General features: G+C 40.3%; 1 protein-coding gene across 1 annotated transcript; it reads left to right on the top strand.

Annotated features, from left to right (window-relative positions):
• The first annotated feature begins 1,683 nt into the window (after window positions 1-1,683).
• On the top strand, window positions 1,684-6,268 carry LOC146469031 (uncharacterized). The gene is made up of 3 exons (XM_085123692.1): window positions 1,684-2,134; window positions 3,415-3,910; window positions 5,945-6,268. The coding sequence occupies exons 1-3, from the start codon at window positions 1,994-1,996 to the stop codon at window positions 6,085-6,087; spliced, it is 780 nt and encodes a 259-aa protein (XP_084979818.1). The 5' UTR covers window positions 1,684-1,993; the 3' UTR covers window positions 6,088-6,268.
• Window positions 6,269-15,535: the final 9,267 nt, after the last annotated feature.

Below are 15,535 nucleotides of genomic sequence, written 5' to 3'. Positions count from 1 at the left end.
TCATTTCTAAAATCAGTAAAAGATCTAACGGCTCTGACGTAGCAGAAACTACGTTTCAAAAAATCGGTACGAGGCTTAGGCAGAGCCAATTTGTTGTCACTATTCTTAAGTCCATAGTCCGTGCTGAAGGGCTTAAATAGGCCTTTCAGGTACTCTGGAGACTGATCATTTAAAGTTTTAAACTTGAGACTTGGTCCAAGACTTCCAGGAAGGTGCAGAACTAATATAAGTGTGGTCTCGTTACAATGACCTTGAACGTCTCTGCTGTGTAAGAGGTTGGTAAACCAGCTGCAATTGCTTGTTCCGAAGTTCGGAACGAATTTTTAAATCATTTTTTATCAATCCTCTCTTGTTTTTATTTAATCGGAAAATGGAGTCCATCAAAGGAAAGATCGTAAAACGAACGGCGATATCGCACTGAAATTACCGGCCTGTCCGCTCCGAAGTTCATAAAGGGACTGGGCCCTTGTTTACATATTGTTGCGTTATATGAAGAAACGAACCCCATCACTAGAAAGGTGAAATAAAAAATAGTCAGTTTACTAAGTTTGAGGCTCGGTCGTATTCAAAATCGAAAAAAAAATTGAGATTGTATGGATTTTGGGGACGCCATCTCAGAATTAGAAACATTTGTATGGAATTTGGGCGACCCTTAACAGGTCACAGCCTGGTTACTACGGAATGAAACATAACCAAACTTGGTTAACTTACTATTTTTTATGTGATCTTTCTGGCGATGGGGTTCATTTCTTCATATGACGCAATTTGAACAATGCGTAAACTAGGGCCCAGTCCCTTTATGAACTTCGGAGGGGGCAATTTCAGTGCGATGTCACTGTTCGTTTTCTGAGAAACCCTGCAAGTTTGCGATATCGCGACGACATTCACGCTGAAACTGCGCATCTAGATTATGGAGACGATTTAAAACTGCAGCTTTTAGCGCGACAATAGTTGCACCTGAAAAAAGTGCGACAAAAATTGCACCTGTAAGCGGGCCTTAACACTGGGTGGCGGGCTGGAAAAAACATTATGGGGCCTTTATGTGCACTGCCCAAGCCTCATATTTTTTTTTTCTTGAATGCCGTCCTTGCCGCGATCCCCACAATTTAAACACCTGAGCCCAGTTGCGCGAAGTATGGTTAGCGCTAACCCGGGTTAAATACCATGACAACCTATAGGTTTTAATACCTCTTAACCAATGGTTAGCGCTAACCATGCTTCGAGCAACTCAGCCCTGGACTTTACTGCTTTGGATTGCAGCGTTTGATCACCCACTCTTCTATTTTGTCTCCATTCAAAGATTCTTGAGCCTCAGCGATTAAGGCAATAATAAAAAAAAATAAAAATAAAGTTTTTTTTTTCTTTTAAAGTCAATTCACCGCCCAGTTTACATTGAACTGCACAAAAGACATCTTAAGCAGGGATGACTCCGTTGTTGGTGTTTTTAATAACCAAATACCCCCCCTCGTGCGTTGCATACATTACGCCAATTTTCAATGAACTGGCCTTTCAAAATAACATAATTTAAGCGTTGCTGTTAATTGCTGCCACAATTGTGTTTTCGTTCTTGTTACACTTCATGACGCAATTGGATTTTCTCTTTTGTGTTCTTAACAACAGCTAAACTAATTTTTCATTGAAGCATTATGTGCAAGGCATCTTAATTTTTCATTCGCAAATAGGCGTGAAGCAATGAAGTTTGTCTGATTTCGGAGTCGAGACTAGTAATCTATTTTAGTTTTTTTCGAGCTAGCGTCCAGCAATTAATATGCATGCATGGTCTTTGAGGGTTTAGGTTATCAAAATAGCAAACAAAATAATTATATTGGTCTTCCGTCGCAAGCGGAATCGTCACCAGCCGAAAAGGCCAAACAGGATATAATTGTGTGCATTCTTCAAGTTCTTGGTCTACTTCGTTTCGACTGTGCGAACCAAATTGACACACGGCAAGTTTATTTAAACTTCAAACGATTCTTGACTTTTCTTGTTCAGCATGAAAAGGCTTTCTGTTGCTAGCGTGCCATCAAGTTTTCAGATAGTATCGAGCAGAGATGACGAAGATGAAACTGTCTACCTCCAAGGGCAAACAGCCAAACTACATTCGAGACTTGGGCGCTTTGAAGACGGAAAACAGGTTAGTGAGTCGTTTAAAACAAGTTTCAAATAAAAGCCTGTTCTTCAAAGGTGTCAAAGGACAAATTTTGCAATTTCTAACTGAAGTTAACGTTTCTACTGGGAAAGTTTTGAAAACCGTGCACCTGACCGCATAATACACCATTCATTTCACTGGTCACACTTGAAGAACACCCGTGCTTTGTGAAAATCCTGAGGCTACTATCACAGTGCATGAGATGCCTTATCTAACCAAAGTTCAGAAACTTATGAAGATGGAATTCTTCCTAAGCGTACTGTTAACTAGATAAATAGTCTCAAATAATTTCACATGTCTTTTCGCGGTTTGTTTTGTTCTGTACGTTTCTCAATCATGGTTTAATATCCATTGAGTTTGCACGAACTATACACACGACTTTTGCTATCCATAACCTAATTTTGAAGAAAGAAAGCGCTGTAATACTGAACCTTTGGCTGCCAGAGCTGAGGTTGAACACTGTTAACCAGAACATTTGTTTCATTGGTTTTTCCGTGTTTTCAATGTTTATTTCTGGTGATTCTAAGTGCGCGGCGGGTTACTATTACATGTCGTTAACATGTATTTTATCGTTTAATACCAACGAAGTGACTTAGTCATGGACTTTTTTTAATCGACTATTTAAATGTAATTTCTTTAATTTGTCTTAGTGTTAAGCGATTAAACGTAAGACCAAAGGATTGAGCGCTTTACCGTTATGCTGTCAAATAAATTCCGCTTTATTGTATATTGGCGTTGCTACGTTCGCTCTTTTCTTTAGCTTAATTGGTGATGCAATTAGTCTTCAAAGGGGGCATAATTGAAATTACATGTCCGAAGCTTTCGCTCACGATCATAAATAATCAAATTGCCTCAATTTTCACACGTCTATTGAAATAGTTGTTCCACAATTCTAGCTTCACTACTTAGTTTGGTGTCAATCTAAGATTATCTGAAAAATTTCGAAGGTTTTGAAAGCTCTTTATACGTTGTTTGAACGACACATATATTAAATTAAACGATTCATCCGAAAAGAATAGTGCAATACGAAAACAAACAAAGTGTTGAAGAAGGTCCTTTTAAATTTAAAGTTGACTGATTTCTCGCACTGATAGCGGGGTTCGGTATATTTTTGGTACGCGGGCAATTAATAAAATAAATTGACAAGAAATTGATTGTGTGATTTTAAATAAACGACTGCAAACAGTTGAAAAAGGGTTTGTTAGGAACATCTACGATCCCAAAATCAAGCTCTAATTTATTAATTTGTCGATCCCCTTTACCAGCCACCAAGAGTGAGAAAGGAATCTCTAATGCCACCAATTCCGTCGGCAAGTAGTTCGGCTTCGTATCGGAAAACTTCGTCCTCTCGTGGAAGAGACGGATTCCATCCCAACACGCCAATAGGGAATGATCGAGATCAGAATGGAATGGAGACTGGACTCCAGGTTGTGGGAGAAACTGGGTACTTGCCGTTGAATTCTCGAAAGAAAAGCACCGCTGAAAAATTGAATGACACTGGATTTCATCTTTATACCCTTGAGGACTCCAACAAACTTCCGAAAATCTTAAAACCCAAGAAAAAAGTCAAGGGCTCAAAACGAAAAAAGATTAAAGATGATCAAAGCACTTCGAGTGATGAAACCCAAGGAGAACTGAGCAATAATCAGCCGGATGCATTAACAAAGGACGACAAAAATGGAAATTCAGACGACCCTTCCACTGGCGAAAAGAATGGTGATTTTTATGACAAATATGGATTGGATCGCAGACGGGAATTTAGTAAGTTTAGTGAGAAATTTCCTGTAGATTGATTGACGTGTTGGTTTATGTATTAACTGATTGACTGAATGGTAAACAGGCTTGATGGCCAAACTACGTGGCTAAGCACAAGCTGTAAATCAGTCAAAACTTATAAATGAGTAATTGACTATCTGACTCTGCGACCGGCTGACTGATATGATTGACTGACCGACCGACTGACCGAACAAACGACCGACCGACCGACTGACTGACTGACCGACTGACTGACGGACTGACCGACCGACTGACTGACGGACTGACCGACCGACTGACCGACCGACCGACCGACCGACCGACTGACTGACGGACTGACTGACCAACCGACCGACTGACTGACTGACTGACTGACTGACTGACCGAGCGACTGACTGACTGACCGACCGACTGACTGACTGACGGACTGACCGACCGACTGACTGACGGACTGACCGACCGACCGACCGACTGACTGATGGACTGACTGACCAACCGACCAACTGACTGACTGACTGACTGACCGACTGACTAACTGACTGACCGACCGAACAAACGACCGATCGACTGACTGACTGACTGACTGACTGACCAACTGACTGAATGGCCGACCAACGGACCGTCTGACTGACTGACTGACCAACTGACCAACTGACTGCCTGACCGAATGACCGACCGACCGACTGATCGACTGACCGACCGACTGGCTAACTAACTGACCGACCGGCCGACCGACTGACTGAATGACCGAACAAACGACCGACTGACTGACTGTCTGACTGACTGACTGACTGTTCGACCGACCAAACAAACGACCGACTGACCGACCGACCAACTGACTGACTGATCGACTGGCCGACTGGCCGACTGACCGACCATCTGACTGACTGACTGATCGACTGACCGACCAACCAACTGATCGACTGACCGACCGACCGACCGACTGACCAACTGACTGACTGACTAACTAACTGACTGACCGGCTGACCGACTGACCGACTGACCAACTGACCGACTGACTGATCGACTGACCAACCGACCGACTGACTGACTGACTGACTGAGTAACTAACTGACCGACCGGCCGACCGAATGACCGACCGACTGACTGACTGATTGACCAACCGATCGACCGACCAACCAACTGACTGACTGACTGACTGACTGACCGACTGACCGACTGATCGACTGACTAACAGACTGACCAACTGACCGACCGACCGACCGACCGACCGACCGACCGACTGACTGACTGACCGACTGACTGACGGACTGGCTAATGTTGGTCAATGTTTCGTAAATTGGCTACCGTACAGAGACTAAAAAGCTGACTCTCGACGCGAGAAAATGGAACTACTCATGGTTACCTGAAAATCAAGAAAAAAATATAGTCGAAAGCAGATAAGCGTTCGTTGAGTCCTAGAGATCAACGTTATTCTTTAAATTATTCTTGTTTTTTCACGTTACCATGCTTGTGATATATAAATTGAGCTCCACTTTTCGATATATAAACCACATACAACCTACAATTCCTTGACACGCTGAGACGAAGGACTAGTGTACCAAACGCCAGCTGTTGACGTCTTAACTAATTAGCCAATTTAACTAAGTTATCAACTCAGTTACGAAACCAAACATCAGTCTTTACTTCCTCATATCGACGCAACATCACATATTCTTTAGAACTAACAACCTTTATTCATTGACTGACTTTCTGACAGATCAATTGATTGATTGACTGATATGGTTTACGATGTAAATTTTAATTCATTTTTTAGAATTTTTTTTTTTTAGAATTTAGTCAGGTGTCCACTATTAGTAGAGGGGGACCTCTCCCCTCAGCTACATTTCTTGACACGTTAATAAAGTTATTATTATTACTGAATGACTGATTGATTGATTGATTGATTGATTGATTGAATGATTGATTGATTGATTGATTGATTGATTGACTGAATGACTGATTAATTGAATGATTGATTGATTGATTCATTCATTGATTCATTGACCGATGATTAATTTTGCCTCCGTTTATTTTCAGATATGGAGGTGACCAGACCTTTCACCTTTTCTTACTTTCCCAAGATTTACAGTAGCAAGAATAAAGACAGAAACGAGGACGTTAAAAACAATAAGAAACGGAAGAAAGTTTCTACGGCTGAGATAAAAACATTACTGTATTAGCCGAAAAACTAGAGGTCCAAAGTGAAATAATCGTGAAAGACTCCGATTTAGTACATATATTTAACTATTATTCCACAAGCGTAGCGCGTAACGCCTCCTTGGCTATAATCATCTCATATCCAACAAGCACGACTGTAATTATTGTTTTATTACTAGTAATAATAAAAAATAAGGGAGTGCATTCAATGATCTCGATCAACCTCGTTCCCCTCCCCATTTTGCAAGGAAAAAGCTCTGGGAACAAGGTTGGATCTCGATAACAGGGTCTCTCTCTCCTTTGCCAAGTTGGCGCTGATGTCATCCGCCCTGGAAAATCGCGTCCCAAGGTCCATTCATTCATTCATTAAATTCCGTTGATTGTTCCATAAAATCTCCACTCCAAACACAATTAGGAGTGCGTTCTTTCTACATGGAACACAAAAAGCAGCCAAGTTAATTGCTAGATCTTGGTGATTTCACCGTTGCGAGAACAACCAGAAAACAATGATGGTTGCTATTTCTCGGGCATGGTATAATGGCTGATATACCATGGCCATTAAACCAATCAAAAATCTGGAATTGTGTTATCCAACGATCGTGTTTTTAAAAAATGGCGTGAGAGTGTTGACTTTAGACTCAGTTTTCAAACTTTACCTTCAATAAAAATGAGAAGACTCTGAGAAGGAAGGTGTCCTGTGACGGAAAGTGGGGCAAAATTGATGTAGCTCCTCCAAGCGTTTAGATTGTAGAGCACTGATCGCTAATTTGCTGGCCTCCGTTTTCTCTCTGCTATCTTATGCGCCAACCTCATTCCTAGGGTCTCTCAGCTGGTAAAATCCTTCACAGGGACCCTAGGCGCTTTCCAATTTTGCAATAGAAAAATTTATTGAAAACTCTGCAAACTTTCCTTTGTCAACTGGAAACGCTTTTTTTTCCATCTGGGTGAAGAACATCGTTTTGAATTCCAGCCTTCCAATGTCATTGGTAAACTAAACAACTCACTCGGTGTACCAGTGATTGCGCAAGAAGTTGTTAAAAAATTTAGGGAATTGTAATTCCGTTCCGTTCCAGTTCCAATTGAAACAGAAAAAAACGGAGTATACCCGAATGTTGTCCGTCTGTTCCGTAAAATTTCCGTTTATTCCAAGCTCTATTTTTGAAACGGAAAGCGCCTCCTGTTATGGAGACAAAGCGAGAGACAAGCTCTTGATAAGGGTGTAAAAGGGATGTTGGGAAGGCGTTCCATCTTTGACCTTCTCAGATAGACGACTGGAACCAATCTACACTTTGTTCTCCCTTTGTATGGTTAACATGCCGATTTACTGCAATATTTACTAGTTTTCCTGGGGCATGAATCACATTCCATACGACCGAATTAGACCATATAAATTACCTCATTAAAGGAAATTATCGCTCCATGAACATGACGCGAATTTTAGATATTCTTGTTAATGTGGGTGGGGTAATTTTGTATGCGCGTTAATTTCCGCGAACATAATAAACAGGGCGTTAATTTCTGAGCTGCTTATTTGCATCTATCTTCGGGCAACACAAAATGAAACGGCATCTTCTTTACATCTTCTTTGTCTGACCCATTTCATTCTTTTCCTTTACCTTCAGTTTCGACACTTCAAGTTTCAGATCGCAGTCGGAGATAGCCTCCCACGCAGACGTTCTTAGGGGTTCGTTACGCGTTCCTGCCCCACTGGAGCATGATCACGAACGCGTGACGAACCCCTAAGAACGTCTGCGTGGGAGGCTAAGTCGGAGAGGACTTTTTCAAAATTCGGCTCGCTGTTTCTCCGAAAAAGTCCTTTAGAATCAACATTCTATAACTCTTACTATATCAGCTTCAAGCAAGCTCTCGGGGGTGGAGAGGGAGGGGGGTGGTGGGGGAGAGAAGGAGCTTGCTCGAAGGCCAATATTTTTAGTTGCAACAATACAAGACCAACACAATCGCGTTAATTTCCTTCATTTGGGAATTTTACCTTCTCCATCGTGTTGATTTCCTTAATTTTAAACAAAATTTTCCTTCAAATTGGCATCCAACAGGTACCACTTGCCTACGGTGGAGCTGGCGCTTAAAGGAGTGCTGTGCACTCGCCTCGGCAGCAAAGGGTCTCTGATACGCGGGTTTACCCCCGCTCTTTGACTCGACGGCTATGCTATGCTGATGAGCCCCAATAAGGGCGTAACAGCTGTTCATGGCTGCCACTGCCTGGGTGATATGGTTGTGCGCATGCGTACGGTATTGGCCATACCACGGGGATGGTACGTGTGTCTCAGTGCTGATATGTGTTGTATTAAATTAAGGCGTGTTAACGCAAGCGTTAATTTCTTGCAACGATAATATGTATTTATAGGGAACTTAGCAACGAGACACCACTGTAAACGCCAAGGAAAACGTCACTTAAAAATATAACTCCACGCTACTTCAACTACTTTGCGATTATTCTAAATTGTTCAAAATCAGTACCATATGGCCGAACAATCCAGGATGTAAATTGGTGGAAACGGCGTTTTATGAAAGAAAATGAAAAAAATTACGGTGTTGTGTTCACGTTCTCCACAAAACTTTGAATTTGGGCATTTCACGTTGTTATTTTACACAGGACGACTAAACAAATGTACCACCCGGAAAAAAGGACGTGCAGAGTGATTGTTTTTCCTCATTAAACCTATTGTTTTGCGGCGTTCTCGTTGCCGTTGTCGTTGTCCTTGCTTAAGGCGGCGACACACCTGGCAATTTTTTTCGCCAGGTGTGTCGCCGGCTTATCGAAACTTCAGAGTGAATTCCCTTGGGAAAGAAGGATACGACGTGCTTAAAAGTTATTCTACTTCTTTACAGTCTATCTAAACTGTGACGACAGAAAGCCACAAACCCTAAAAACTGTGAAATTAAAAAGTTGAAATATAGAATAAATCAAGACACTACAAATTGGCTCATTAATTTGCGCGATGACAATACATTTCGCAAAATAAGTCTAGTTTTCGAGCTGAAAATTCGAGTGAAGCTCTAAAAAATTCTATACTTTTATTTTAAGGATTTTAAAGCCTTTTTTGTATTTTTTTCAGTTCTGATTAGGTTCATCTGTTAGTATTTTACATGGTCACGTCTTATCAGAATTAACACCGCAAAATTTGCTGAATTTTCCAGTTTTCGTGCAAGTTTCCACGTGTCAGTCCATCAACTAACATCCCATGGGTGGTTCAAAAACTGATGATTTTTTTGTCGTATAGGCTGACGAATTTACCGTCGACTGATGACTAAGAATTTCAACCTTCATCTGATTTAGTCTTTATCTTATATCATGACGCCAGTTCCAACTTTTCCTTGCTACGACTATTTCAGGGTGCGTTCGATTGACCCTATTCTGGAATAGGAATTCACGCAGCCGGACGACAAGAAATCCCTCATAAGAGGTTTTTGGAGTTACTGAGTACAAAATTGCTATTAAATTATCATGTGTCAGCGAAAGTTTGCAGAAAACGTCTTCCCAAATTTACTTAACAATGGAAATCTAACAGCTATTCCTTATTCCTGAATACGGTCCTGATTGAACGCAACCTTAAATCAGGGCGACGACATAAAGAGGACTTTTTCTCTTAAAGAAGCTTTTCAACAGTAATGGTTTCTGTAGTCTTAAAAAACTGTTTTGTGACAAAACTAGGCCATGGTATATTTTGACTTTCCAAAGCAAAAGTTTCCTGTAATTACACAATAGGGGCTAACGAGTACGACTTTCAAATTGCAAATCAGTCACATCTCCAGAACTCTCGCTCCTTCCCGTTGTTTAATAGTAGATAAGGAGACCCTAGAAACGAGATTGGTATGACAAGCGGTCATCTAAACCGCGCAAAATTAGATTTGTAAGTCGTACTCGTACTCAATCTCGTACTCCTAGTCAAATCTGAAAGTCCGTAATACATAGCAATGGCGGACCTGGCGCGGAGTAAAGTTATCAAAAGTCCCGAAAACAGCTCGGGCTTGCAAATACTATTTCAAGAATCCATTCCCAGAAATTCGATTTTTAGTAGTTGTGAAAGTTAAAACGTCGAAAACCAAGCTTGAAGCAAACTAGCCTCTTTCACACAAAAAGAAAATGACTAAAATGTTCTGTCGTGACGTAAGAGCCAATCTCGTACCCAGAGTCCTCAGGCTTTTTGGTCAGTGGGGCGGCGCCAGGAGAGACTCTGGGATAATGGAATTTCTTATCCCAGAAAACGTGGGATTCCGGTCTTTGTGCGCATGCTTACGATTAAAGCGGAAGTCAAATGCCCCAAAGTGGCAGCCGCGTTACTGTTACTGGGCCTGAAGGTTTTATCGGGCCTTGAAAGTGTTCGAGAAAGCCAAAATTGATTCTACACGCGATCAAAGGGAACTGGATTTTTTCCCGTAAGAGCGGATCAAAGCAACTGGATTTTTTTCATGTAAGAGCGAGCGAAAGGTGGACTTAATTCGACGTTGCTACAACAAACAAGTAACATATTTCTTTATTACTGTTTATACCTACAAATAAAAAGGAACCATCACTTCTCCTCTCACAGAACTGAGCAGCTGACTGTATTAAATTTATGTTCAAATTACCTTCTTCCTTTCCCTTAACAGTTTATTTCCAAATGGGATGCAATGAGCACATACATGTTACCATTTGAAAATAATTTAACTCACCTCTTTAAAGTGCTACTACGATCAAAACTTCATGTCACGTATGAAACAAAAATACGTTCTTTACAGCTTATCCGATGTGGCTGTACCTGTCTTGGTCACTGAAATGAAGTTTGGGCGCCGTAAATTGAAAATATTGAGCCTTGAAAACTGGTGTTTTCGAGTCCGCCATTATGAATTTATGTTCCAGTGAGCCCGCGGTATGAAAGTGATTGGAGTTGCGGTATTTTTATTCAAACCTATTGTGTTTTTGTCGTGACGTAATACTCTCAACTCGCTGATCGAGCGAGTACTGTAGTTCTCCTTCTGGCGACGAATTTCAGAGCTGTTTTGGCCACAGAAAGCTCTCCTGGATCGTCTTTGCATGATATAGGCAAAGGAAATTAAGAAGTTCTGACTCTGTAGAGCTAGTTCCGTCTGAAGAAGAGGCAGCCGAATAAGTTCAGCAGCTAGCGCTTTTGCTACAAGAGAAGGAAGAGCAGACTTTGCTGAGTCGTTCATCTCTCGGGTAAGATATTAGAGATAGAGATTGATATTTAGATGTGTTATTTGCTGTATTAACAAAACAGGCAAGCTTTAAAAGTGTAGTGCCTGAGAATCCTCAACAATTTCTCTTGACTACTAGCCAGTTCATTCCCCAGAGGGTTTAGGTTTAGGTTTTTAGCTTTGCTTTCGAAAGTTTGCCTTGGTGTTAAATTAGAGTGCACAGTTAAGTTTCGGTTCCGAGTAAGCTTACTGTTTTTGCACTTTTTTACCATGGAAAAAGAATATATATTGTAGTGAAAAGCTCTGTGCAATGGTTTGAATTTAAGCTGATCGTTCCCTTGTAATTGATGCTAAGTTTCCTCTTGGTTCAATATTTTCTCAGGTGCAAATGTTCAAATTGCTCCCTTGAGCGACTTACCAAGCCTGGAGAGTGCTGGTGCTGCATGGACATCATTGTATCCAGATTTGAATAAGTACAGTAATCAATAAACAAATAAATTTGCAAGGCAACAACAATTTGCAATGATTTGTTTTCTTCCCTTGCACCATCATGAACAATGTAATAGTCTTTTCTGTGTACATATATTTTTTTTTAAGGTGGCTCACATCAGGTTAAACACCACTGCACTGGATGCTTTAACGCACTGAAGAAATGACTAGCTTTATAAATGAAAATTTATTAAGGCATGCTTTCTGGTAACAAGCATCCACCTAGGCAAATGAGGGGAGGAAAAGTAGGAATTTTGCAAATATAAATTGAAAACAATATTCTTGGGAGTTAAAGTTTGTGATTCAGGTATTGAAATTTTTTTGCTTATTCTAATGAAGGGTCAAATCAACCTAACAACAAACATCCTTTGTCCTACATGTCTAAGGGCAAACCCCCAAGCAAGTGTTGATGAGTTTGATACACTGTTGCTGTGGTAACAGTTCTTGTTACTTTCACTTTTGGTGCAGTGAGAGATGGGCAAATGCATGCTACCAAAATGAAGTAAAGTTGAGACTGTTGTGAGCCACCTTTGATTTTTTTCTCAAGGTTGTTCTTCTTGATCAGTGTTTATTCTTAGAAAATGTAGATTCAATTTCATTTTGTACAACAACAAATTTATTGGTGAAACAAGATTCTGGCACTCTTTTTCAAATGAACATAAAAATAAAATTATTAATGTACTGCAGACAATGAACCATAAACCTTATTCCAAAATGGCTACCATATTAATATTGTTTATATTCAAATAAGTATTTATTTAAAACCACACCAAAAGAGAAAACATTTGAGTTCTGGTTGCTATACATGGCTCAGGAATGTCTGTGCTTCAGCTCCCTATAAGCAGGGAGCAGGGGGTGGGGAGGGGGGGAGGTGGAGTGTCATGAAAGAATAAGCAGTGAAAACAGAGGGTCACATAAATTTATGCTCTTGCAATCATAATTTATAGTATGACAGGGAGAGCGAGTTATATACAAAAGACAAAATAAAATTTGTTAATTTAAGTCATTATTTAACAAAAGCAAGACAAGTATTAAGTATTAAAATATTAATGCAAAGGAAATGTGTAGCATAATGGAGTTATATGATGCCAATGGGCTCTATAGATGATTTGAATTATGTTGGGGCAAAATGGTTCCAGTAAGTAACTTACAGTTTGCCTCTATTCTTGTTTTCTTTTTCTGGTATTTGAACTACATTGTATTACCTGTTCAGGGGGAGGGTCGTGAAATTTCATTTGCATCGCTATGGAGGGTCACATCATTTTCATTGCTCAATTTAAAATCTCCACCTCACTCCCCCACCCCCCTCCCCCCCCCCGTCCCCACTAATTTCTGACCATTCCCTAGAACAGAAGCCTATGTAATGGAAAGAGTTACAAAGAGGAGGCATGATGAATGAAGAGAAAACAGTTCTTTTATTGATTCCATTTGTCAACTAGTGGTTGATGACAAAACATCAAGAAAAGCCCTTGAGAAAGGTCAGTGCTCTTCAACTGCTAGTTTAAGGAGGAGCACTGGCCTTTTCTTGGCTGTCCACATTTTTCACGTGTTGTGCTCTGCAAGGTATGTTTTGCCCTGTATTTAATAGTAAGAGCTGGGTTTTGACGTTGTTGCAACTCAGCGTCTGAAAAATAAATCAAAATTTAAAATACATTACCAATTGAATCTAATTGATAAGAAACAACTGAATGTGAGGTTTTCTTAAAACCTTTCTTAAACCAAAAATTCAAACTATTTCTTCAAGAAAACCACTTAAAAGAAAGAAGGAACCCTTTTGTAAACGCCAAAGACCACCTTATCGAAAGCTGAGTGAAAATGGATAATTAAAGTGGTTTTCTTCGCGTTTGTTTGCACAGTTTTTGCCACAAGCTTTTGCACAAGCAAAGTAAACACAAGCTTACTCTTATCGCACTGAGATGTTTTGGAAATGCTTCGGAGGGAAAAGCTAGTTCCGGGAGCTAGTTGCACTTACATTATTTACTCGTTCAGTCAAAGTTTAGTACTTTAGAAGCGCAATATAAAATGTGTATAAAAATTTGTGACTGCTATTTGTATGGGTGCTGAACAAGGTATCGAGGAATCACCAAAGATAAAAAACAATATTCACACATTTCGCCCACTTTACATAAGCTTACCTTTTGCCGCTCCTTCCCCTTCGGAGATTTTTTTCAGGTTCACGATCTCCTGATCGCTTACCCTTTTCAAAAGATCAGGTTTTATTTGTGTTCACTGACTTGGGTGGAATGTCCAAGTGTCCCTCGAACTAAACCGAGAAAATAGCAAAACGTGCAAGACAACAAACTGGACCCACACATCTCTCGTTCTGTCGGCCGGACTCGCATGCAGCGCAATTCCTGCCGCTCGATTAGAGCAGTTGTTATACCACTGAACAACACAGCGACTTCCCACCATTGAAAGAAAGAAACATTTTTCGAAAACGTGTTCGAAACCGTATGAGAAGTTAGCCTCATAGGGCTCGCCTGCGCTTCGAGTTGAGAGTCTGACGTCACTTGTTTTTCCCGGGTGACCCGGCCTCTGTTGTCATTGGACACCATCTGCCTTTGGTAACCAGGCCGCAGGAACATGGCGGTTCAATGGCGGATGAAAATTCGTGGAGTTTGAGCGCAAAAAAATCGCACTTTCCTTCATCTTATGAGGATATAACTTGGAGATCATGTACTTTAGGACATAAACTACCAATCAACCGCAAATAAAAGGTATTCGAAAATTTGATCGTAGTAGCACTTTAAATATAAACATTCCTTTTGCCTAGCTTTTGGCAAAACTGATAGAGAGTGCTCACATATTGCATGCTTCTAGTGCTGTAGAGTTGCTCCCAGGTATACTAATAATATATCTAGAAATAAAATGAAGTAGTATAATTAACAGAGATTGGATAATTGTGCCAACCGGCTTTGAAAATAAGGATAGTGAGTTGTGTTGAGGTTTAATTAGTTAGCTATTCTGCCTAACCACAGAGTAATAAGTATATATGAGAACTGTATGGAGCGTGGTAATCATGCCCCCTCGCATCAGTAAATTGGTTATAATGTGATTCTTGAGAGACTGTTGATAATTTCCTCACTATGGTACTTCATTTAGTCAGCCAATTTCTATACCATGCATATAATCTCCTTAGTCTGTTCTTGTATACATGTAATCAAGGTAAAATAATTTGAAACTATCTTATGTGAGTTCTCTAATAAATTTGGTTGCAGTGTAGGAAGCACAGAGAAGGGGTCAATAGATTGGGGAAATTGGGTTTGTATTAAATTGACATAAATTTTGGTGGGGCCTGACTTCATCTGGTCGTAGAGTGTACACTTTAACGAAGAGCTGAGTCAGATAGCTCAGATACTGACACACATAACCTAATGTATTCTGATTGATTAGGGCAGATTACTGGTAAATTGATAATTTCTGAATGATTTGCCACTTCTTTTGAGTCAGCTCGATGGTGATGTGATTAGGTATCATACATTTAATTGACTTCAGGCAAGGGAAGTATTATACTCAACCAACACTCTGCAGCTGAATAGTATAATATAATCTCTTCTCTGATCTTGCAGCTCTTGCTTTGACGACAGATAATTACTATTGTCAAACTCCCCAATATCCTGAATGATTGGCACAATGTTGTGAGACCTTTGCTGAACTGTGTAAATTATACAGCGCTTGAGGGAATTTGTGGTCCCTTGACAATAATGTTAGCTAAGAACTAAAACTGAAAATTGTCAAACGTGACTCTTAGTTCAAGCCTTTCCTGGGCTCTGATTGTCTATTAGGCCACAATCTAAGTCATCCAGCATATTGCATAATGTTTGT

This window comes from Pavona decussata, unplaced genomic scaffold (assembly GCF_977016875.1).
Source record: "Pavona decussata unplaced genomic scaffold, jaPavDecu1.1 SCAFFOLD_127, whole genome shotgun sequence".
NCBI classification, from domain to species: domain Eukaryota; kingdom Metazoa; phylum Cnidaria; class Anthozoa; order Scleractinia; family Agariciidae; genus Pavona; species Pavona decussata.
The sequence above is the reverse complement of the archived record's forward strand: the minus strand, read 5'-3'. Positions and strand labels throughout refer to the sequence as shown.